The sequence below is a fragment of the Triturus cristatus genome, chromosome 10 (genome assembly GCF_964204655.1).
Source record: "Triturus cristatus chromosome 10, aTriCri1.1, whole genome shotgun sequence".
NCBI classification, from domain to species: domain Eukaryota; kingdom Metazoa; phylum Chordata; class Amphibia; order Caudata; family Salamandridae; genus Triturus; species Triturus cristatus.
The window spans coordinates 412,477,825-412,501,362 of NC_140593.1; the positions used below are offsets into that span (position 1 = coordinate 412,477,825).

Here is a 23,538-nt window from a genome sequence, read left to right on the forward strand (position 1 = left end):
ATGTACAAAGGCAGGTAATGAGGAGATGTTTTGTCTCTAATTTTCACATATTTGGGATAAGCACTATATTTGGGATAAGTACTACTTTAGTTATAATATTATATTTACTATAATATTTTTGGCATGCCTGCTCCTAGCACACTTCGTAGAAAGTGTGGCTGTCTTGGAGGTACAATATGGATCTAGAAATTAGTCAGCCGCTCCCCTAGAGGGGACACCTAATGGGTTTATGTATATTAAATATGGTATTTTTTCCATACTGTATAGTACACTGTGGAACAAATATATGTAAAAGGATCCTGATCTACGCACTTAGTAAAATTCGTAAGTGGTGATACAGAGTGCTTTTGAGTGTTCCGCCAGGCCAATTTGTAATTCGGCGTATTTTGAAAAAGGTCTGGGGCTAGAGCCTGTTTTCTTGAATATGGAACAGTCTTTGGGCTGTTTACTTGTCTTGGTGCAGTCTCTGGACTGCTTTTGCGAGCTCTTTTGTTTGTAATTATGACTTACAAATGGTTTGGTCTGAGTACAGTCTGTGGGCTGCCTCTTGTTTTTGTCCTGGTGTTGATTTGTGGTTTGATTGTGTGTTTGAGTGCCTATGAGGTTTGTGGACTGACACCGGTGGTGATGCTTATGAAGTACTTGTTTGAGTGAGTAGCAACTGTGCTCTTTGTGTAAGGGTGGCTTGCCTTTGCAAGCTGTGTTGTGTGTTATGAGTGTGTGTTTAGCTCAATTTGGTTTGTTGTCGTCATTATTTTCTGCAGATGCCATTGGAAGAATTACACTTTAAAATTCAAAGAATGAATTATATAACATATGTTAGGTAGCTGCACGCTACTATTAAAAGTAAAGCAGTAACAAAGTATAGATGTGTGAACATTCAATTATTATATTGCCACAATGGTAAAAAATTAGAATTAAAACTCAATAGGAAAAAGTAGGCCTCACAGAAAAAAAACGAATTTGTGTGTTTTACACAACTAGGACTCAATACAAAATGATACAGCATTATCCCTAGATACATTATATTAAATATTAAAAGGCATTCACATTATCTGAGTAATTAGTTGCTGCTAAAATAAAAGCGTCCTTTTTTTACCACACTGTAAACGATAGATTTTGACTGGCTTGGAATGCCTGGGTTTTAAATAGAATGAACAGTGCTCATTCCTAGCACCAGAAAGAGAACTTTTTGCAGCTGCTCAAACTGTCTGTCCAAAGCAAGTTGTCTGTCAAAGCAAAGGGAGGTAATGAGTGGTTTATCAACTTTTTTATGTTTCTATGAGGACATTAAAGTACAGCACATTGCTGTCATATTGGAACAGATTGCATTATAAGGTGCCCTGTGCCATTAAATGTCAGACAGGATTTATCAGTCCTAGAGCACAAGGCTTTCTCGCCTGAAAAAGCGTAAAAGCTAATGCCTGCCGGTCATAAAACACAGCTGAATAAATAACACGGGCCTTACTCAGGCACAAGCTACAAATAAACGCTGTGGAAACTAGGTTTTAAGTTAGTACAAAATGGCATAAAAACACGTGCATTAAGGACTACTAATTTTGAAAGTTAGAAATAATGCTTCATTATTGTGGATAAAAGAGAAAGGATAAAAGTAATGACTTTCTTTCTTGTTGCTTTCCTCAGAAGCACATCTGTGGATCTGATGGTAAATAATTACTGTTTTTTAAAAGACCTGGGGCCAGATGTATCAAAGGGTTTTACCCATTCTGTGTCTATGGGAAAATGTGTTCATACATATGGCCCAAAGTGAAACAAACTTTCTATGTTTCAGTAAAGCTTCTGTGCTTAGTTTTGTAGTGTGGTTTAACCACGCCCTATGTACAACGCTAAGTTAGCACAACCTCGATGGCTGTTAGAAAGCCAGCTTGCTGCTTCTGCTGCTTTTGCACGCGACACTGTTGTTACATGTTATTCATTCGAGAACTGCTGACTCGACTTTGCTTCACATGAGAACCGTCTGTTGTTTAACATCTTTAACAGCGAGCAGTGACCTTGGTCTGTACACCGTGTAAGGAACGAGTCTGGGTCACTAGACGGGGCAGGTTGTTGTGTTCAGGTTGATAGTACCACTTTTTAGACATAACATACATACAGCTGCCAATACCTGAAAGACGAGCCCTTTAATATTACAGAGCAGCATGTTTTCTGTTACATTCGGAACGAAGAGCTGAAGCAGGAAAGAGCCTAGCTGATTCTGTGATGTGATTCCACTAAGCTGATCTATAATGTATGGGGTCCCCCATGCAAGCCTAAGAGACCTTCTATTAGTCTAATAATACCTTATTAGTTGCTAGAGAAAGGAGGGTGGTTGTGTTCCACAGTCATTATTATTATGATTGCTCCTTTCATTTTCTATGGTATTGTAACAATGCTGATGGTGCTGATCCTAACCATTTGTCTGCTTGTGTTAGCCAAAGTACTGCATCTTAGGACGCGAGGTTTATAAAATAAACTCTTTAAACTTTTACCGTGTCTTTGTTATTCTGTTGTGGACTGATATATAGCTACCAACGGGTATTTTGGGTTCCCACCACTCCTGAGAGTATCTAAGTCGCTTGTTCTGGGTTGTCTATACATTGGAACCGCCGAGCCAAATCTCGGATAACAAATGTGACACTAAGCTAGTCGGATAGGGGTTCTTAGTTCTGAGGGGAGTTTCTGGTACACCACAATTCTCTGAGGTCCTGGTCTCCTGCGCATAGTTCTGTGCATAAGCAGAATCCCTGCAACATGGCACACCTAACGTTTGGTCTTTTGATCTGAAATGCCTTAGTAGTGCTTTTATTAGTCCACAACGCCCTCACTCTAGTTTCCGGATAACTTGAGTGACGGCTTAACCTACCTGGGTTTCGACTAAAGGTTCTTTCAAGCTTGATAATTAACAAGGTTTTTCTTTTTCTGAACCCCAGTGCTACAGTATAGCTTTTCGTTGTTCTTTCAAGTGTCCCGATGGCGGTCAATATTGCAGCGCATAGTAGGGTTCCCCTGACCGCACATTTGAGGGTCTATGGGGTCCCGGATGATGGCTTGGCTGTTATTTTAGTGGTAGGCGCTGATGCGGCGTTCCCGTATGAGTTGTTTTACTCTTGGGTGACGTTTGACAAAGTGGATGCAAACGACAATTCGTTCCACGATTATACTCACACCGCGATGCCTGCTGCCTATGCCCCTTATTGGACACTTGAAATTCCCCTTAGTGCCTGGCAGCATACTATTTGGTTTAATGGCGCCCTCCCCCATGTGGTAGCGCCGGCGAGAATGGGCCCGTTGTCAATAGCAGGGGCCACATGGCCGTTGCTAGCCGGTTATGCTCCCCATCCCCGCTACATGACTGTGGCGGTGGCGGAGTTAAGAGTGCTACACACTGCCCTGACTACGGTCCATAGGGCGTTAGTGCAGTACGTGTCTCGCAATGTGCAGGTGGGGGCACCTGCGGTTGCGGGACACATGACTGACCATCACGCGACGGTCATTAGTCCAGTTATGGTTAATTCGGTTGTCGGCAAGCGCCCCCAGCAGAGGGATGAATTCCCTTACTGGCTTGCTGAAAAATTTTATCAATTTGAAGCCGTGTTTCCCAATACTTCTCCTGTGGATAAACACAGGATCTTCACTATCACGTTACCTAAGGACCTGGTCCCAGATATTGTCGACTGTGACAATTGGGGCAAGGTCTTTGCTGCGACTTATGCGAAGTGTTACGGCACTCCGTCTATGTCTGTACTGCCCTCGGTCATCAAGAAGGTCCAAGAGAATCATGGTGCCGAGGCAGCGATTGAGTTGGGATTGAGGCTTGTCGACAGCTTCGATGTGGTTAGTTCCATGGTTATGGGCAACCTCAAAGGGGATGCCATGCAATTCCAGGTGTGCAATATGATGGCACTTGTGGATCCTGGCGACAGGCCAAAGGAGTTCGCTAAAGTTATAGCGAAAGCCTACAGAATGGTGGGTCGTAGCGCCTTGGGTGTGAAACCCGCCGTAGTCATTCCGACTGCAGTACAGCAGCCTAAAGTGAGTTCGTCGACAAAAGATGAAAAGCCCAACTTTCCAAAACAAAGTTGGCGAGCTAAGAAACAGGGGAAGCAGCAAGAGAAACTGAGGTCTCGTTCTGCATCACCGGTGCAGACACAAAGTGAACGCACTTATGATTTGCGTGATCATTCTAACATTAAGTCACCTGATAGATTTCAGGTTCCTGAACAACGCTCTCCTCGTTCTTCACAGGAAACATCGGCTTATCAATCCGGTGGCGGAGATCGTGGAAAGGGAAAGGGTGCTCAAGGTCGTGAGCAGCCCCGTCAGACTGACGGTAAAGGCAAACAGGACGAGTCTGCACGTCAAAGACCACCGTTTCAAAAGAAGAAAGTTGCTGCACTGACTGCGAGATATGCCTCAGATGGTACGGACACAGCTTCTGAACCAGACATGGGCACTAACGCTGCTAGACAGCGCGGCGGAAGTTATAATAGTGCGACAAGCGCTGCGTCCGTTTCTGGTGGCGACAGCAACTGATACATATGCAAGTGTTGAAACTGCTGATACTCGCGTAGCTCCCCCTGAAAGAATGTTTAAAATTACCCTTTTAATTGAGGGTGATATACAGCGTAAAATTAAAGTGGTGTTTTGGGATCATCTAACCTCCACCTATGATATACTTTTGGCGGAGGCGGATTGGCCCCCGGCTTTCGTGTTGGAGGCTCCTAGAGGGGAGGTGGTAATCCTCCCTTCCTTTGGGCACACGGTGCCATTGGAACATTCTCACAGGTTAGCCGGGGAGTGGGCGCAGGTGCTTGCGCCTGCGTTGTACCGTACTCAGGTGGGTTGAGACAAATTTTCTCCCAATCATAAGATTCCGTTGCGGTCGGAGCCCCAGCCACAACCCCAATACCCCATGCGTCGCGAGGCTAGGTCTCACGTCACGTCTATCCTTGAACAATTGGAATATCAGGGAGTGATTGAAACATGTGTGTCACCCATGAATAATCCTTTATTTACTGTGACAAAGCCTGACGGTTCGTACCGCCTAGTTTTGGATTACCGGCACTTAAATTCGCACTGCCGGACATGTGCGGTACAGAATACACACAGCTCGGCTCGCGTCGATAGTCTTGTGAGAAAACGTTTTAAAACTACACTTGATATCTCCAATGTCTTTTATAGCCACAACCTGTCTCCTCATAGCTATGAGTGAACTGTGTTTACCTCGGGTGGCAAACAAAAATGGTTCAAGAGGCTCCCAATGGGCTATAAAAACAGCCCTGGGGTCTTTGCTGCTCGTGTGGTCTCACTCTTGGAGATGATTGACCCTTAAGCATATTCGTATGTAGATGATATCTACCTCACGGACGACGAGTTGCTTCCACACCAACTATGTTTGCTGACTATGGTTACAAGTTCAACTTTGCCAAGTCCCACATTGCCGAGTTCACAGTGTTGTTTTTGGGGTACGAACTCAATAATGAGGGTCAAGGCTTGGCTCCGCAGTTCCTTGAGAAATGCGCACACCTCAGTACTCCTTCGACTCTGAAGAAATTACAATCTTTGCTGGGTTTTCTGAATTTTGGTCGTACCTACATTCCTGATTATGCCCAGCGTATCAAGCCGCTTTATGCCTTGGTACAACCTACTTATACCAAATCTTGCTGGCTGCCTGAGCATTCAGCTGCTTTGCAAGCATTGCAGTCTGATCTTCTAGCTTTGAAGTTTTTGCAAACTCGTGATAACCACACTAACCTGGTCATTAGAATCGTACCGGGTGCAGTGGGTTTCACCTACTTGACGTTCAATGAGGGCGACACAGTCCCCATTGCATACAAATCTCATCTGTACACTTCGGCTGAGCTGCGCTTTTCCGCTGTCGAGAAAGTACTGACAGCAGTTCAGATGGCGATCTTGAAAGAGCGAGCGCTATCACAGGGAAAGCACATGCTGGTGGTGACACCGTATCTTGCCCTTGAGGCGGTTACTAAAGCCAGTGTACCCAATTCAAAGGCTTTGCATCCAAGGTGGATACAATGGGCTACCTCCTTGACTTCGCCAGACGTCACATATATCTTTGACGCGGCATTACAGACACAGGAGTTCTTGGAGTATGAATTTGTTCATCCGGCTCCTCTGACTTTGCGCCCGCTCGAGGAGTACCATTGTGTCATATACACTGATGGGTCTGCGCAACCCGCAACTGGATCAAAGCACGCCTATTCAGCGGCCTGCGCAATTGTAGTAGGTACTTTCGTGAACGGTGAGTTCCAGTCTGATGTCGTGCATACGCAGTCATTGGGCGATTGTACCGCGCAGTTGGCAGAGCTGAGAGCTCTGGTGCTTGCACTGGAGTTTGCTGATGCTCGGGTCACCACTCTTATAGTGAGTGACTCGTTTTATTGTGTTCAATCATACAACGAGAATTTACACTTTTGGAGTCAGAATGACTTTCATGATTCGAAAAGTAGCACAGTTAAGCACAAGATGCTCTGGGTTCGAGTGGCAGAACTTAAAGAAGGCCTGCCCCTCGTGAATGTAGTTCACACTCTTGGTCACCAGCGTGTTGGTGTCCATGCTGTCGGTAACAGTTTGGCTGACGAGGCAGCAAAAACAGCAGTGGCGACATATTTAGTAGCAGCAGTTACAAGATCCAAAACTAGGATTGATGATGACATCTTGGCGGCTATTGCTGCGTCCGAGACAGGGACGGGTTTTCCGAAAGGATTCCCTTCCCGCTACCATTATCGTTTAAGTCCTGATAACGTCCCGTTAGTGAGGATTAACGACGTTGGTACCAGATTGATTCCCAACGCGGACTGCAGACCATCTCTGATTACAGCTGCCCACGAAGGTGTTGCGTCAGCGCACGCCGGCGTTTCGGCTACTGTGTCTCTTTTACAGCAGCGTTCCTGGTGGTACGGTTTGTACAAACAAGCGCGAGCTTATGTCCTTTTATGTGACATTTGCCAGCAGATTAAACCTTCTACTGTCGCGCGTCCACCACAAACGCAGCTGTTTATATCTAATCAACCACTTGCGTGTGTTTATTTAGATCACTGCGGTCCTTTTTCCTCTGATACTGCGTACAAGTTTATCTTGGTTGCAGTGGATTCGTACACACGTTTTCTGTGGGTATGGCCGCAAAGGAGTACTGATGCCCGGACGGTCATCAAGGATTTGCGTGTCTTTATTGGGAGTTTTGCATGTGGTACCCTTCATTCTGATCAGGGCCCTGCGTTTGCCTCTAGGGCTTACAAAGAAGCCATGAGAAGTTTGGGGGTCCAAGTCAAATTTTCGTCTCCATACCGGCCTGAGGGCAATAGTGTTGTGGAGCGAATGAACCGTGACCTAAAGCAGTCTTTGACAGCAAGGGTATTAGGTACAGGCCGAAGCTGGCTGACCCACTTGTATGACGTGCAACGTGCACTTAATAATCTCCCTAGAAGGTCTCTGGGTGGGCGGACCCCATACATGATGCTCTTTGGAGTACGAATGTTTGTCCCGGACCTTGAGGGTCTAGACATGGCGGCGGCTGCCGCGCCTTTTGACCTAGATGATCACTGTGCTGTATTACAGAATCTACAAGAAGCAAGAGACATTCTGGCGAAGGAACACGTACCCACTACATGCGAAGCTGATCTCCAGATTCCGGTAGTCGGCTGGCTACCTCGAGTTGGTGATCTGGTCCGTGAGAAGGTGGAGAACAAGAAAGAGTTTGGCCCCTCTTATCGTGCACCAGTCCCGGTGCTTGGTGTCCAGGGTACCCGTACAGTAATTTTACCACCACTTCCTGGTCGCAAAGAAAACAGGTACATCTCGATTGACAATGTCAAGCTACAGCGAGTGGCCGATACTTCATAGTATGACACCTTCAGTTTCTTACCCTTCCATTCTGCGAAATTCTGTTGTGCTGCCGCCCTCGACCATCATGCCTGAGGTTGCCGTTGAGATGCATGCTGTTGCTTCCCCTCTCATACCGCCCGTTGATGGTGGTTTGCCTGATGATCCTGACTATGCTTATCCTGCAAGTGTTCCATTGCCTCTTTTACATTCAACAGCGATTGACCAGTCCCGTTCTTCCTTTGACACTGAATCAATGACTTCCACTGCCCCATCCAAAATTGCTTTATTTTTTGCCTGGTTCAAGAGACATTTTTTAGTGGCACCATGGACTTACATCTGGCTGGTGCTAATCTGTGTTTTTTTGTTCATGACAATTGGCTTTGTGGTAGTGTTTTTTAAAATTATAAATGGACACTACCTGAATGAGCGATCTTCGATTGAATTCATTGCTGGAACTTTGGCCCCCCATTCCTCATCACACATTATGAAAAGGGACCAGACTTTTGTGAACATTACTGCCTGGCCTGTGCGTGATGGGATTGCTTGGGATGCTGTTAAATTTCAAATTCATGGACCTACAGAAGTGAATAATGTGCCTAATGTATTTCGTGTTTCTATGGGTGATGTCGTTAAACAGAATATTAGATCTGATGATTGGGATGTACACGCAATAGAAGCACTATTTTCTGATCTGAAATATTGTGCTGCATTTGATGCTGAGGATTTATATTTAAATTCTGCTAATTATGGTGAACAATTTTGTTATCAACATTATGGCACACATTTCCTACACAGAGCAAATACGTTTCGAAATTTTGTTAATTACACACAATGGGAACATTGTCCTACCCCTCATCAGGGCAGTTCTGCGACGTTAGTGAACAAGTTCACATACTTTTCGGATTTCAGTGTGTCTAAGCCGGCCTCCTTTTATTTTAAGATGGCACCTGAAACCGCCTCGAAGGTGCGGTTGACACATACCAAATTATTATATTCCAAGTCCTTTATGGACGAATTGGCAGTCGGAGGCTACGAGCTATGGAAAACTACTGTCGATCTTAAATCGGTTTGGGGTACTAAACCGTGGCAGGTTCAGGGGACAGAAGCTCTGCATCGTGCCTGTCTTATCCCAAACCATATGTTATTTTTAAATTCATCTATTTTTCAGACGACTTGCTTTAGCTTGTCTACGTCTAAAAGGATGAATTCCCCCGCAATCCCGGATCTGGGTGCTTATCCCGGCTGGGGTAATTACACAGATCTTTCCCTTATCAAGTTGCAGTCCCTTATTTCCAACTCCACCTTTAATGTTTCGGCATTTAATCCTGAGGGTTGGTTGGTTTGGCAAACTGGTTCAGATTCTTGTCAATGTCGATTTTTAGCACTGACACGTGGGTACACTCAAGTCAGGGTAGATCCTCGTTTTGAATCATCACACACTGTGACTACCTACTCTGTGGGTAAGTTATGCCAGTCTTGGCTGCAACATTCCACTTTAGCGTCTGTTAAGCTACATTTGTCACGTTTAGATGACAAAATTGATTTGAATGATTTTATTAAAGGTCCTGCAGTAGGCAGGTCCAAAAGATGGGTATATGCTATTTACAATGAAGTTTGGAAATTGTCGCAAATTGAGGCTGCCTCCAGATTACGTGCTATTGACCAGGCCAATATGGAAAAAGTGTTGGCTGTGATTAATAATAGTATAAATACCTTGTCTTCTAGGATTTACACTTTAGATAATATTGTTTCATCTGTCGTAGATATTGTGCAGGATGATTTGTCTGTGTTGTACCATGGCCAGAATCAGTTGCGTTCTGTTATGCAATTTGCATGGACTTTGCAAACGTTAAAGGCAGGGAAAGTTCCTTGGGATTACATGAATGTTTCCTCTTTGTTCCTCCCTTTTAATTTGACTGCAAAGCAACAGTTTATGTCTATGAAAGATGCGACTTATTCATTACTGCACATTGAGAAATTAGAACCTTTGCCTTTCTCTATTGCCGAGTTAAATTCGGCCACGTGGCTTATTCACGGCGTAATCACTTTACCTTTTGCGCTTTTTAAATTTAGTTCATGCATGAAACATTATGCTCTGGGCAGATATGAACAACTTGGTAGTGCGTTCCTGCACGTAGTTTGGTCGCCCCCATTTACATATAGATGCATGCAGGAGGGCACAGAGGTTTATCTGAAAGGTGAGGACTGCACTTCTGCTCCTGATCATTCTGTAGTGTGTAGACATATACAATTGCATGGTGCTTGCAATGTACACGCTCCTAATCTGGCTTGCGTTTTGAAGGGTGTTCCTGTACCAGTTATCACCTCTTCATTTACACTGCTTGCTAACGGTAGGTATTTGCTTTTAAATAATGAGAATTGCTGTGGGATGCTGAAGGGCATTCCGTACATAGTCACTGTTTCCCAGCGTGTAGTTTGCTGTAATAATGTCCTTTTCCCGCCCCCGCATGGCCGGCTCGATGTTTCTATCTGGCCTTCGATTCCAACCTTGAACGCAGAGTTCAACCAGATGAGCAGAATAAGGGCTCTTTTGTCTCAAAGGGAGGTCGCTTTAACTTCATCCCGTGAAACCTTTCTTCTTCACGTGGCTAACACCCGCACGGAGGTGCAGGCGCTTTTGAATACAGACCTCCCCTTCCATTTTTGAACATTGATACAGACTATCTTTAATGCCTCGTCTACGACTGGCATAGTCCATTTTTTTAAACTAGTGGGCTCCGGCCTCGTGACCTCCTTTCAGACTATTTTTGGTGTTATCCCCGCGTTTTTTCATTCTATGTTTTCCAGCGTCTTCGGAGGTCTTCCTTTGCTTCTTGCCCTTATTGCTGGAATACTTTTGCTGGTTTGCGTTCTACGCAATGGCTGCGCAACTTGCGTGCAGAGACAACATGCCCCAGCTGTTTCATCTGCGCAACCGGATGCTTGAATACTATGGCACGTTGCCCCTGGCGACCTTAAGTGTCGCGTATGGATTGACCTTCCGGTTTCCGTTCTTTACTTGTGTATAACCCGTCTTTCACTGCCTGGATTGTCCTTTCCAGTGGGCTCTGGATTTGTGCCTTTCAACCTCGGTGTCACCTGTACCTGATTTTGGTCAACTGATGGGCCCCTTAACGGCTCATGAGTCTGAATGTTCTGGTGTTGGGTTTATGGCCTTGGGTGCGGCACATGGAGTCCTTGGTAATTGGGCCATCGAAGAGGCTGCGATTGACTTTCTGTAACGGAGTTATATCGAGGTACCTTCCTGTTGTCCCCGTGTGGTACTGGAAGCTCCGCTTGTGAGTGAACACGTGTGTTCCTTTCCCCTGTTAAACTGGATGGCAGATACTTTTGCGGAACGCTCCAATGATTTCCTCTTGGAGGCTGTTGCAACTTATTGTGCCTATACTTTTATGGATTGACTATTTGTCATGTTCGACCCTTGATGTGTCGAGAGGTGTCGTTTTTTCCCATTTTTTCATGTTTTTTTTTTACACCTGACGACATCTTTTTTCTGTTTTTTTTTCTTTTCGTACTTACTCTTACCTTATATGGACTTATAGTTCATGCCCTTGGTTCCGTTCTTTCTAACTTGAACTCTGCGTTCTTGATAAGTGCGCCCCTAGTGGTTAGTAGTCCGATCAAAGGGGGATGTAGTGTGGGTTAACCACGCCCTATGTACAACGCTAAGTTAGCATAACCTCGATGGCTGTTAGAAAGCCAGCTTGCTGCTTCTGCTGCTTTTGCACGCGACACTGTTGTTACATGTTATTCATTCGAGAACTGCTGTCTCGACTTTGCTTCACATGAGAACCCGTCTGTTGTTTAACTTCTTTAACAGCGAGCAGTGACCTTGGTCTGTACACCGTGTAAGGAACGAGTCTGGGTCACTAGACGGGGCAGGTTGTTGTGTTCAGGTTGATCGTACCACTTTTTAGACATAACATACATACAGCTGCCAATACCTGAAAGATGAGCCCTTTAATATTACAGAGCAGCATGTTTTCTGTTACATTCGAAACGAAGAGCTGAAGCAGGAAAGAGCCTAGCTGATTCTGTGATGTGATTCCACTAAGCTGATCTATAAGGTATGGGGTCCCCCATGCAAGCCTAAGAGACCTTCTATTAGTCTAATAATACCTTATTAGTTGCTAGAGAAAGGAGGGTGGTTGTGTTCCACAGTCATTATTATTATGATTGCTCCTTTCATTTTCTATGGTATTGTAACAATGCTGATGGTGCTGATCCTAACCATTTGTCTGCTTGTGTTAGCCAAAGTACTGCATCTTAGGACGCGAGGTTTATAAAATAAACTCTTTAAACTTTTACAGCGTCTTTGTTATTCTGTTGTGGACTGATATATAGCTACCAACGGGTATTTTGGGTTCCCACCACTCCTGAGAGTATCTAAGTCGCTTGTTCTGGGTTGTCTATACATTGGGACCGCCGAGCCAAATCTCGGATAACGAATGTGACACTAAGCTAGTCGGCTAGGGGTTCTTAGTTCTGAGAGGAGTTTCTGGTACACCACAATTCTCTGAGGTCCTGGTTTCCTGTGCATAGTTCTGTGCATAAGCAGAATCCCTGCAACAGTTTCAAAAGTAGTTTTGTAAAGTGTTCTAAATAAATGCATTTAAAAACAGAAGGAAAGGAATAAGGCTTTCTTTTCATATGTTAAAGTAATTGCACTAAAATCGTTTCTGCATCATTATGATCTTTATAATGTCTAAAAACACAATTGTGACAATTCAATAATATTTAGCAATGTAGAAATTTACCCTGTGCTAATTGTGCTCAATGTTTAAATGGTTAAATATATTGTGCATCAAAATTAAAAAGGTGAGTATTAGTTTCTCTAACAATGACATTATTACTGTGTCTTAGTGACAAACTTAAAATATGATTTCTAGTATGGCCTAATGGCTGCAGTCTCAAATACAATTAAAAGCTATATAAAAAGAGTAGCTCTAGAGACATGTGAATTACATCGCGTGCCTTGATGCAAAATAGTTCTGAGCGCATTATGGCATTCTGAAAACAAAAATTTTGAGCCAATTCTTTAGGTGCTAGAAAAGCACAGTGGTGCACAAGAATAAAAAAAATATAAAGAGCAAAAGTTACATGCTACCACTAAAAATATCTGCACACAGTCAGATTCCCGAGAGTTACTTTGAGCTGTGATGGCCACATGGGGATAGCCTTGCTCAGATAGGGGACAACAGGTTTAAGGGTCAGAGGCCAAGTTCTGTATTTAGAACTGACCAGCACTACTGAAAGCAAAATGTCCTTGCAGGGAATTTTGGAGCATTTTTTTTATCTGAGGTCAGCCACTATGACAGTGTGTGATTTCCACTTTTAGGGGCCTACATTGCACTATGAAAGCATCACAGCGTTTCCTGGTGTGTACATGTACATATATGTAAATGCAAGTTGTACATTTAGTCTATAGCCCTTGTAGTCATAATACAAATAAATAAATAAACAGGGCTGTATTTGATTTAACAGGGAATATATTCCTTTTCAGCAGATTTACTTCTATTTTGGTCTACAGCAAATAACACTTGTTAAGCAAACGCACACTTCAGTGCCACTTGTTCTGAATTGGAAAAACATAGATATAATACCTGCTTGTAATGTTGAAGAGTAGTTTAATAAATTAATTCCTTTGTATTAATTACATTTCTTGATTCTAGCATTGTAGGATAAAACACTACAGGTAATGTAAACTTTGCTCTAATGATGTCTGAGGCTATAATGTGCCTAGGAAAATTAGGGTCAAATTAATTCTCAATTCATGTTAATAATATTTAGGATATCGTCATTAGTAATTTAACTGCATTTAAGAAATGGAAGAAATTACTTAGTTGTTTCAATGAACTTATGGCCTCGATTAAGCCTTCCTTGAACACGTTTGGACACCACAGATCTGTTTTAGGTAACATTAGTTAAAGGAAATATTGCATATTCTGTTAGGAGCAGATGTGGATATCACTGTTTTCTTGAGAAATTATACAAGTGTAGGAGATATGCAGGGTGGGGTTTATCCTACTGAATAACATTATCAAGGGGCAGCAGCGTCTGTGGGCAATTACCAGTTCCTGACACAGAAAGCAGCTCTGCCATGTATACAGAATAATCGTTTTTAAATTAAAATTGTTGTGCTAGGGCCAGATAAAAAGGCCATGAAATTAAGCTTGCATTCATGCGTCATCATGTTAAAACAGTACAATAGCTAAAGGCATTGGTAGTTGGTTATTGGATTAATGTTTTCTAGTTAGCCCAAAGTGCTTGTACACCAACATTTACAAAGTGGTACAGTACAACAGTATTGGACATGGCCTCTTTGGTGTGGTTTTCCCTAGTTATTTATCTCCTACAAGTCTGTCCGTGCCTAGCTGCCAAAAGGGGTACGTATTGTCAACAGGAGGTCACCTGATTTGGTTACCTACTGTCGAAGGGGGGTAGGAGACTAGCGTAGGAGACTAGCTCCTGGGCAAATTAAGGGTAAGCAAAATTAAGTAACACATTGTCCTTTTTCTTGGTTTATGTGCCCATTATGTGTATTATTGTGAGCTATTCTGCATGGAAAGTACGCAGGGCAGCTTGTTGTTGTGTTCTCTCTCTCTTTCTCTCTCTCTCTCTCTCTCTCTCTCGAGCCTGTCTAAGCTGACTAGGAACAGCCATGAGCAGTCGGTTGGGCTCCCTTTAGTCATTCATTTCACAAGATGCTGTGAATATGTTCTTAAATAAATAGAGACAAAGCACCTCACCAGTGCAAGTCTAATTGGCTATTAAGTAATACTGTTTGAACAAATTGTTAGAATTAACAAAATGAATAAATAAATACACCATGTTACTGCCCCTCCTGTCTGTAAACTGATGTAATATGGAATTAGATAATATTGAAAGGATGGGTAGAATAGACTGATGTTCCCTTATTTGACCTTTAAGGGGAACTATATGTGGGTAGTTTTTATTCCAAAATTCCCAGGTGGCAACACCATTATTGTTGATGTTATTACAGCACTACATAAGTCGCAGAGGCATCATGAGCCCTTTATCAGTTGGCCGTGTAATTGAGCTAACAGCCCTTATTAGAGCTGGCGAATAGGTTTTTCCCCTGAATAAAATGTAACATAGTCCAGATCATTAAAGGTGGTATACACATGGTTCACAATGCTAGGGCAAATGCCCGTGTGATCCTTAGCAAACATCTTGAAGAAAAATATAGTCATATAGGAGTTTGTTTGCCACAACAAGTTCTGCTGGAGAGATTTATGTACTTACTATGTTTGGATTAATTTGTCAGTTATTCATGCAATACAGATCTCTGTTACGTTCACAGTTTTAGGGTTTCCTGTTATACCTATAACATGAGAGCATGGTCATAAGAGCAAAACATGGTTGTTCTTATGCAAGGAAAATAATTTAAGAGGAGTGTGCAGTTTTGCACAATAGTCAAGGTTCATTAAGTAGAAACTGTATCGTGATGACTTATAAGTCCAACTTTGTTAAAAGAATAGTTGTTTTGAAATTCCTTTTTGTTTTAGGTTCTTCAGAAGAATAATATAGGGGTGTTTCTGAAATTGAATATCCTCTTTTGATTGATTATTTGTATGTTGTGTCTAAAGATCTCCGTTCTATTCACCAACAGATATCTGTTGCCTTACAACCATTGCCAAAGGGGCCCGGACATCAGATCCAGCCTGGGGATTCAGCGAAGTCCAGCTTGGAGCTGAGGTGAAGGAAACCAGCACAGTTGGTGCTGGCAACTAGGACCGCAGTGAAGCTGAGAGAGGCACAGACCGACAAGGACGGCAAAGAGGCTTTGCTTGAGGTGAACCCCTCTGAAATAAAGGGTTGCTTCAGATCTGTGCATCAGGCCTCTGAGTTCCGGTCCCCAACTGAAAGTGAGCGTGCACCTTTGTTTGTTGATCAAGAGGTGCCTGGGCACACTAGGTACAATCTGCGGTCCTGACAAAAGAGCAGTGCGCCAGCAGAGCAACACAGGAGTTAGGGAAGGACTTGAGTTCAGGGTACAAGAGCTGTGCCTCTGGTGCCTGTTAGATTAGAGTGAAGAATACTGGTGCACTGCCTGAGACACTGGACAGGATCGTTGAGGGTATTTGCCCTGGAGGGTGATTGCCCTATCCTGAAAGAAAGTATTTTCCCTTAAGCCTGGGCCGTGATTGTTTTTCTGGGTTGCAAGTTGTGCAGCTCCACCGTGGGAGAAGTGAACACTTGATGAGCGATAAGAGCCTGTCTGTGAGGCTCAGACGGACACAGGGGGAAGACTCCCCTCTGGCTGGTTGTACAGCGGCTTCAATTTCCCAAGTACTTTTTTCATTAGCAATGTACCCCTTTGGTCGTCCCATTTTTGAGGAGGAGCAGCCCTTTGTGGCTCCTCTTCCTAATTTCCATGGCCCCGTTTGGTCCTCCTGGTCCCCTAACACAAACATTGTTTTTGTGACAAAATGTGTATTTGCTTTAATATTTGCATTTGGAATACTGTTTTTTCTGCAAGAAAAATATTTTGTGCACACTTTCATAAATAATACTCCGCCCCCTCCGAACATATCATTGGTACTCTAGCCCTTATAAAGAAGAACACCAGAAGGTCTATCAACAAAATGTTTTTATTTAGACATTGCATCAGATATATTTTGTTGGCTATTTTGAAACTGAATAAGATAGTCACTGACATACATTGGAGCCCTGAAACTTGGAATTGGACTGGGTGGTTTTGGGATTAACTTTCTGCTTTGGTTTGGAAAATATTGACAGTTCTGTTTGTGAGAATAGCCATTATTTTTTTCCTGCTATCTGTGTGTTCATTATGCTCTGTTCCCTTTGTGCTCCTACCTATACCTTATATATACCCGCTTAACTAAATGTTTAGAATGTAAACGCCCACCTAGCAATGGATCAGGATATTAATGAATTTATGAGGTGCGATGTGCAGGATAACTTCCATGCTCCTATTAATTCATAGCAGGTGTCTTCAGCTAATGCTAAAAGGGCTATCTGTGGAAATCGAAGAAATTACCGTTAGCAAAAGCTGAAGCCATTTTGTTTGTGGCATCCATTTTCGTTAGCTATGTGTTAGCCATGTGCTTCTTCCGTCTTCACTGTTGCCTGCTTTTCTATTCTGCGTGAGTCATCAACTATAGTTAACTCCTGCACCGGTGGGCCCCTAAAAAGGCTCACTTCCACAGGGATGCACAAGTGCCTGCAGCCCCTTCTGTAATACCAAAGTGCCCCGGGGCTGCACAAAGCGGACTCAAATGCCCTTTGCGTCCCCGGGGTACTCTATAATATGTCCCCTGGTCATGCTGGATCAGGTTAAAGTCACAAGTTCAGACTGACCACAATGGAGCCAGTTATGCCTGCTGAACACAGTACCTTAAATCCTGGCTTGCAGAGCAATGCGAGGATCCGCATTGAAGATGCACCATGCAGCCCGAAGCGATGCGTTGCGTCCGAGATGCAGTGCGGCTGCGATGCGAGGGCATGCATCATTATCGAGGATCCCGTCGACGGGGCTTGCGATGCGAAGTCTGGCGTCAAGGATGCGGTGCGCAGTCAGGGTGATGCATCTGTTCAGAGGAGGTACGAGGCTGCAATACGGAGTCCATCCTCATCACAGAGGCTGCCATCAACGAGGGATTCAAGAGGTTGCACCAAGAATGCGTTGTACAATAGCGGTTCTAATGAGACTGCAGAGTTGATGCGGACCTTTGCGATGGGTCAAATCCACGCAGCAGTGGTGATGCAGCAAATCTGCTCTGTTTTGCCATGCCACAGAGGAGATGCATTGGTTCTGCTGGATCCACAAAGGCTGCAGAGCACCTTAAGTCCACTTCCAAGGGTCCAGGTCTAGGGTGGCACCACTTGGTAGAGTCTACTCCTAGATGGCAGATTCCAGGTGCAAGTACAAAGTTGTTGAAAGCCTGTTGTGTCAAGAGGTTTAAGATCAGGGGCCCAGCCAACTAGCCCTTGGAGTCACTCTGGGTTCTGGGTTCAAGAGATGCAGGTCTAGTCCATCTCACCCAGGCAAGAGGGCAGCAGTCAGCAGGTATGCATAGCAGGGCAGCATTCCTTCAGATCAGCAGTCCTGCAGAGTGACAGTCCTTTCAGCAGCACAGGAGTACTTCTTACTGGCATGGTATCCACAGGTCGAGAAGTGTACTGAAGAGTTGGTGTCTGAGGTCCAGTATATATACCCAGTTGTGCCTTTGAAGTGGGGAGAAGTGTGGTATTGTGGTATTTATCTCAAGCTGATGTTTATCCTTAAGCTTTGTTTTATAATTTAGCTTTTTACCTATTTACTTTACCATGCAAAACATTACAGTGCCAACAGTTTTTTTCTAACATCTCCAGGAGATCCACCCATTAAATGGCAAAAATGGAGAAAAGTGTTCGAACGATATATAAGTACCTCTTTGAGTGCTGAGAGAAAAACATCTCTTCTGGTACACTGTCTGGGTTCGGAAGGACAGAAAGTGTTTGATCACTTACCAGAGATACTGGGAAAAAATCTGAATGAATATGAAATATGTATGTTGAAACTTGATAGCCATTACCTACCTAAAGTAAGCACTATTTTAGAGCGCTATCATTTTGGTCACAGGACTCAAAATGATAGAGAGTCAGTAGAAAATTATGTCACTGCTTCAAGAAAGTTAGGATTATCCTGCAAGTTTGGTGCTTTAATAGACGGAAGAATAAGGGACCAATTCATGCTTAGTTGTAATATGGAAAAAGTGAGAATTGATTTATGGCAATGAGATGATCCCTCACTGGATGAAGTACTTATAACGGCAAAACAGATTGAGCACTCTCTGAAATGTGTAGAGGTCATCACAAAACAGGAATCCAAAGGGGATGTAGTTCATTTAGTGAAAAATACCTGAAAGGAAAAAAATCTAAAGAAAACAAATAATTATAAGATTGAAAAGAATGATAGTTTTCTTCCCAGATGATACAAATGTGGGAAAATTGGTCATCTTGCCAATGACAAGAAGTTCCCTACACTCAAATCTACATGCTCAAAATGTAAAAAAAATTGGGCATTTTACTGCAGTTGTAAAGCCAAGACTTAAAGGGGAAAAGTTAATGCAGTCTCTCAAGAATATAATAGTGACAGTGAGGAATGTTCTGATTTTGATTGTGGTCAAATTGTTTCACAGGTGACTTCTAATAGTACGAAAGGTCCCTTGGATGAGATAATGGCCGAAGGGAATACAACTAATGTTTTATTTAATTCAGGAGCTAAAATTACAATTGTCTTCAAAGAATTTTATCTGTGCAATCTCAAAGACAGAATCAAAATATTAAAGCCTGACATCAGGCCCAGTGCTTATGGCGGAGAACCCATAAAACCTCTGGGCTATTTTGGGGGTTTATTAGAATATAAAAAAAGGTATATTTCTGGAAAAATGTATGTATCTCAAAAGGGTGACAGCATTCTGAGTTGGTTTCACCAGAGAGATCTTGGAGTGATCCTTGATCCCAATAATGATCCCCCCCCATCATTTTAAAAGAGAATTTTCAAATAAAAGAGGTGATGGTTGAAGAAGATACTGATGACATTTATGCTATAATGTTAAAAAAGGGGTTTCCTATGGTGTTTAGGAATTAATTATGATGTTTTCGTGACTATGTTCACAGTATACGACTGGTCAGTGGGGCCAAACCAGTCTCTGGAAAGGTACGCGGAGTACCATCTGCTGTAAGGGATGAGATGAAGTTGGAATTAGAGAAACTTAAAACTGAGGGAATAATTGACGAAGTAGAAGGAACACGATGGTTGGCTGCAGTAGTGGCTTCTAGGAAGGCGAATGGTAGTTTGCGCCTATGAGTTGACTTAAGAAAGTTAAATAAACAAGTTGTAGTTGATAAATACCCCCTTCCCAAGATTTCTGACATGCTTATGCTACTAAAGGGTGCCAAGGTCTTTTCTACCGCTGACCTTAATTCTGCTTATCACCAGATAATGCTTAATGATAAATCCTTCCTCCTTCACAGCACCTTTCGGGACATACAGGTTTATCAGATTTGGGCTGCTGTCAGCAGCCTCGGTTTTTCAAAGAGCCCTTGAGAAAGTTTTAAAGGGTCAGAAGGGTGTAAACATTTACTGAGGTGATGTTTTAATTATTGGAAAAGATGGGGAAGAACTTGATATGAGAGTCAGACAGGTATTACAAAGCTTTGATCAATCTAATCTCACCGTTAGATTGGACAAGTGTAAATTTAAGAAATCTTCGATAGATTACTTTGGCCACACAATTTCTGGTGAAGGAGTAACACCAAAAATTGATTTAGTTAATGCCATACTGAAGTTAGCATCCCCTAGCAATAAGGAGGAACGTATGAAATTCCTTGGTATGGCAGAATACTAAAGGTAAATTTGTAAAAGGGTTTGCTGAGAGATGTGTTAACATGAGGGCTTTGCTACGCAAAGGTGTTGAATTTACATGGACTGAAACATGTGAAACTGAATTTAAAGAAATGCTGAGGAAGACCCCTAAATTAAGAAGTTTTGACTTCCGTCTTGATCACTGATGCAAGCATGAAAGGGTTAGGTGCAGTATTACAGCAAGAGTGTGAAGGTTCTGAGAATGTAATTCTGTTTCTCTCGCGCAGTCTCCGAGGAGCAGAACTACTATACTCTGTTATTGAGAGAGAGGCTCTGGCAGTCCACTGGCCTTTTAAAAAACGTAAGAATCTACTGTGGGGCACAAAGTTTGAGGTACGCACAAACCATAAACCCCTATGTGAGATTTATTTTTAAAAAGCGTATTGATGCTGTATCTGGTATAGTATCTAAATGGGTGGTTGCACGGCAGGAATATGATTTTCAGGTAAAAAATACTTACCTGAAGGTAGCTGACACACTCTCAAGATTAGTGCAAAGTACTGAAGGAGAAGAAGATCATGACAATATTGAGGAGGATGGATAGGTATGCAACATGGAGTATGATGGTCTCAAGGAAAGCAGGTGGAGTGAGGAATGTGCTATGGACAAGGAAATACAAGAAGTTATGCGTTTACTGAGAGATGGTTGCCATGCCAAAGTTAAGGGTGATGGCGAGAAATATTGGAATGTTAGAAATGAGCTCTCTCAAAATAATGGACTTTTATTTAGAGGTACCAGACTTATTCCTCCTGTTTCCCTTCAACAAGAATTATTGAATTTGGCTCACACAGGACACCAAGGCATGTTTAAGACCAAAGAGAGACTCAGATTGACCTACTGGTGGCCTGGTATGGATCTACAAGTTGAACAGTAGGTGAGAGAATGTAGTCCGTGTGTTATGAGTGAGAAGAGTGTGAAACCCAAAGTACAGCCCATGGTGGCTAGGAATCGTCCAAACATACCATGGTATTAAGTAGCCCTTGACATAAAGGGGCCTGTGCAAGGCAATGGATGTGAGGTCTATGTCTTGGTCTTGATTGATATGTATTCAAGGTGGCCAGAATTTAAAATTTCTCGGGGCATTGAGACGAGACATGTTATATCATTTTTGAAGAAAGTGTTTGGGAGAGAGGGGTTACTAACCGATAATAGAATACAACTAGTCTCTAAAGAGATGGAAGAATTTTTTGGTAAATGCGCTATCAAACATAAGAGGTGTTCTTTATATCATTCAGAGATGAACGGTATGGTAGAACGCTTCAACCGTGTGATAAAAGAAACCATTGACATGGCCAAACAAAATAACATAGATTGGAAGGAAGAGATTTGTAAAAAAGTTGAGGTTTATAGGGTCTCTCCCCATGCCGTTACAAGCAGGACACCGTTTGAGTTGTTTAGAGGAATGTATCCCAACACCTTAATGGCACCACATTGGGTGAATAATGCAGAGTCAAAGAAAGGAATGCTATTGTCTGATGGAGGATGGAGAGCTAGGGAAGCTGAGAAGATTGAAGCTCACAAAATTTACTTTGATTGTTGGAAATCTGTAAAAATTACTTCTGTGAAAGTTGGTGATTGGGTAATGATTAGGGCTCCCTTTGGGAGAAAGGCTTCAAGTATTTTTCAGAAACCACAGAAAGTGATCAAAGTTTTGACCAATGCTATTAAAACAGAGGATTCACGCATTTGGAAACTTAACAGGGTTGTCGTTTTAAAGGAAAATTTGGTGAAAGACAATGTATGTAATTCCTCCTCTACAGACTCGCTTCTATGGAGACATTAAAGAAATGTGACACAGCTGTCATATTTTAAGGACTACATCTTGGAACAGAAGAAGAAATAAGAAGAGTCTGATGTTGATGTATTTACCATTATTTACTGTATTGTTTTTGATGTGATTATTTTTAAGTTGCACTCTACTCTTGTTTTTATAAAGGGGGAAGGTGTGTGGTATTGTGGTATTTATCTCAAGATGATGTTTATACTTGAGCAATGCCATGGTGATGGAACCTTGTGAAGAGAATGATTGAAGTTAGAGTCAGTTGATGCAAGGCAGCCTTGGTGAATGGATGGAATCCTTTAACCTGGAATAAATTTTGCTCCTTTCTACAACTCTGGACTCCTCATTTATTAAAAATCTTCAATTTTACAAGAAGTTTCCAGAGGCATGCCTTTGAAGTGCATGGTTGCCCTGCCTTCCTGGTCCTGTCCCCAGACTAACTACAGGGGATATACAGTCCTTTTTGTGGAGGCAAGACATAGCCTATTCAAATGTAAGTGGGGCTGTGCTCAGCTAAAACCTCCCATCCTGCCAGTGATGGCCCATCCAATGACACCTAACCTCCCTATTATATTGACTGTCTAGGAGGAATACGCAAAGCCCATCTGTCAACTACACCCACTCATGGAACCCAAAGACAGGCTGCAGACACAAAATGCCAAGGCAAGAAAATGCCAATTTTTTTTAAAAAAATGGGATTTTCAAAATTGTAATTTAAAATCTGACTTCACCATAAGTCAGGATTTTTCATTACAATTCCAAGACACCAAACATGAACTAGTTACCTATTCCCAATTGGAATTTACACTTATATAAAATGTAATAAGATAACTACAATGTTATCCTATAGGAGAGGTAGGCCTTACATTAGTGAAAAATGAATTTAAGAGTTTTTCACTAACAGGACATATAAAACTTAAAAGTACATCTCAAGTTTTAAATATGTTGCACCATGCCCTCTGGGCTGCCAGGGCCTACACTAGGGGTGACTTATATGTATTAAAAGTGAAGGATTGGGCCTGGTAAAAGGTTTATTTTGCCCGTTCAAAATGACAGTTTAAAACTTCCCACATGCAGGCTGCAATGGCAGGCCTGAGACATTTTGAAAGTGTGTGATGTAGCGCAAGGATCGAGGTCGGGACAAAGTTGGAATAAACGTGGCTTTATCTTACTATATCCACATCTACGCCTGGCAGCCAGAGTTCAAAGCAAACAGTAGAGGGATAATCCGTCTTATCCATTCTTCGGCTACTTTCTCAGTAGTAACAGGGTCTTCTCTTTTCTCCCAGGAGGCTTACATCATTCCCTCGGTACAAACAGAGAAGGATATGGCAGGCGTTAGTGTACTGTCCAAACCAGGGGGTCTATTATGATGTAGGGTGGATCGCCACCACCATGCGGGTGGTGGCGATCCGCCCTACATCATACCCCACCCGCCTCCCATTCCCACCCGCCATATTATGATGGCGGGGGGGACAGCGGCAGACGGAAAGAC

General features: G+C 42.8%; 1 protein-coding gene across 1 annotated transcript; it reads left to right on the top strand.

The window, feature by feature from the left end:
- The first annotated feature begins 5,715 nt into the window (after positions 1–5,715).
- Positions 5,716–19,705, top strand: LOC146789532 (uncharacterized). The gene is made up of 3 exons (XM_085631124.1): positions 5,716–7,134; positions 17,267–17,454; positions 19,516–19,705. The coding sequence occupies exons 1-3, from the start codon at positions 5,905–5,907 to the stop codon at positions 19,703–19,705; spliced, it is 1,608 nt and encodes a 535-aa protein (XP_085487250.1). The 5' UTR covers positions 5,716–5,904.
- The last annotated feature ends 3,833 nt before the right edge of the window (positions 19,706–23,538 follow it).

Bases quoted from the DNA above. Each gene is read 5' to 3' on its own strand.
- LOC146789532 (XM_085631124.1), top strand. From the start codon at position 5,905: ATGGCGATCTTGAAAGAGCGAGCGCTATCACAGGGAAAGCACATGCTG. The intron at 7,135-17,266 runs GTATGGCCGCAA...CCTGGCTTGCAG, and splicing joins CGTACACACGTTTTCTGTGG to AGCAATGCGAGGATCCGCAT. The intron at 17,455-19,515 runs GTACGAGGCTGC...CTATGTTCACAG, and splicing joins GATGCATCTGTTCAGAGGAG to TATACGACTGGTCAGTGGGG.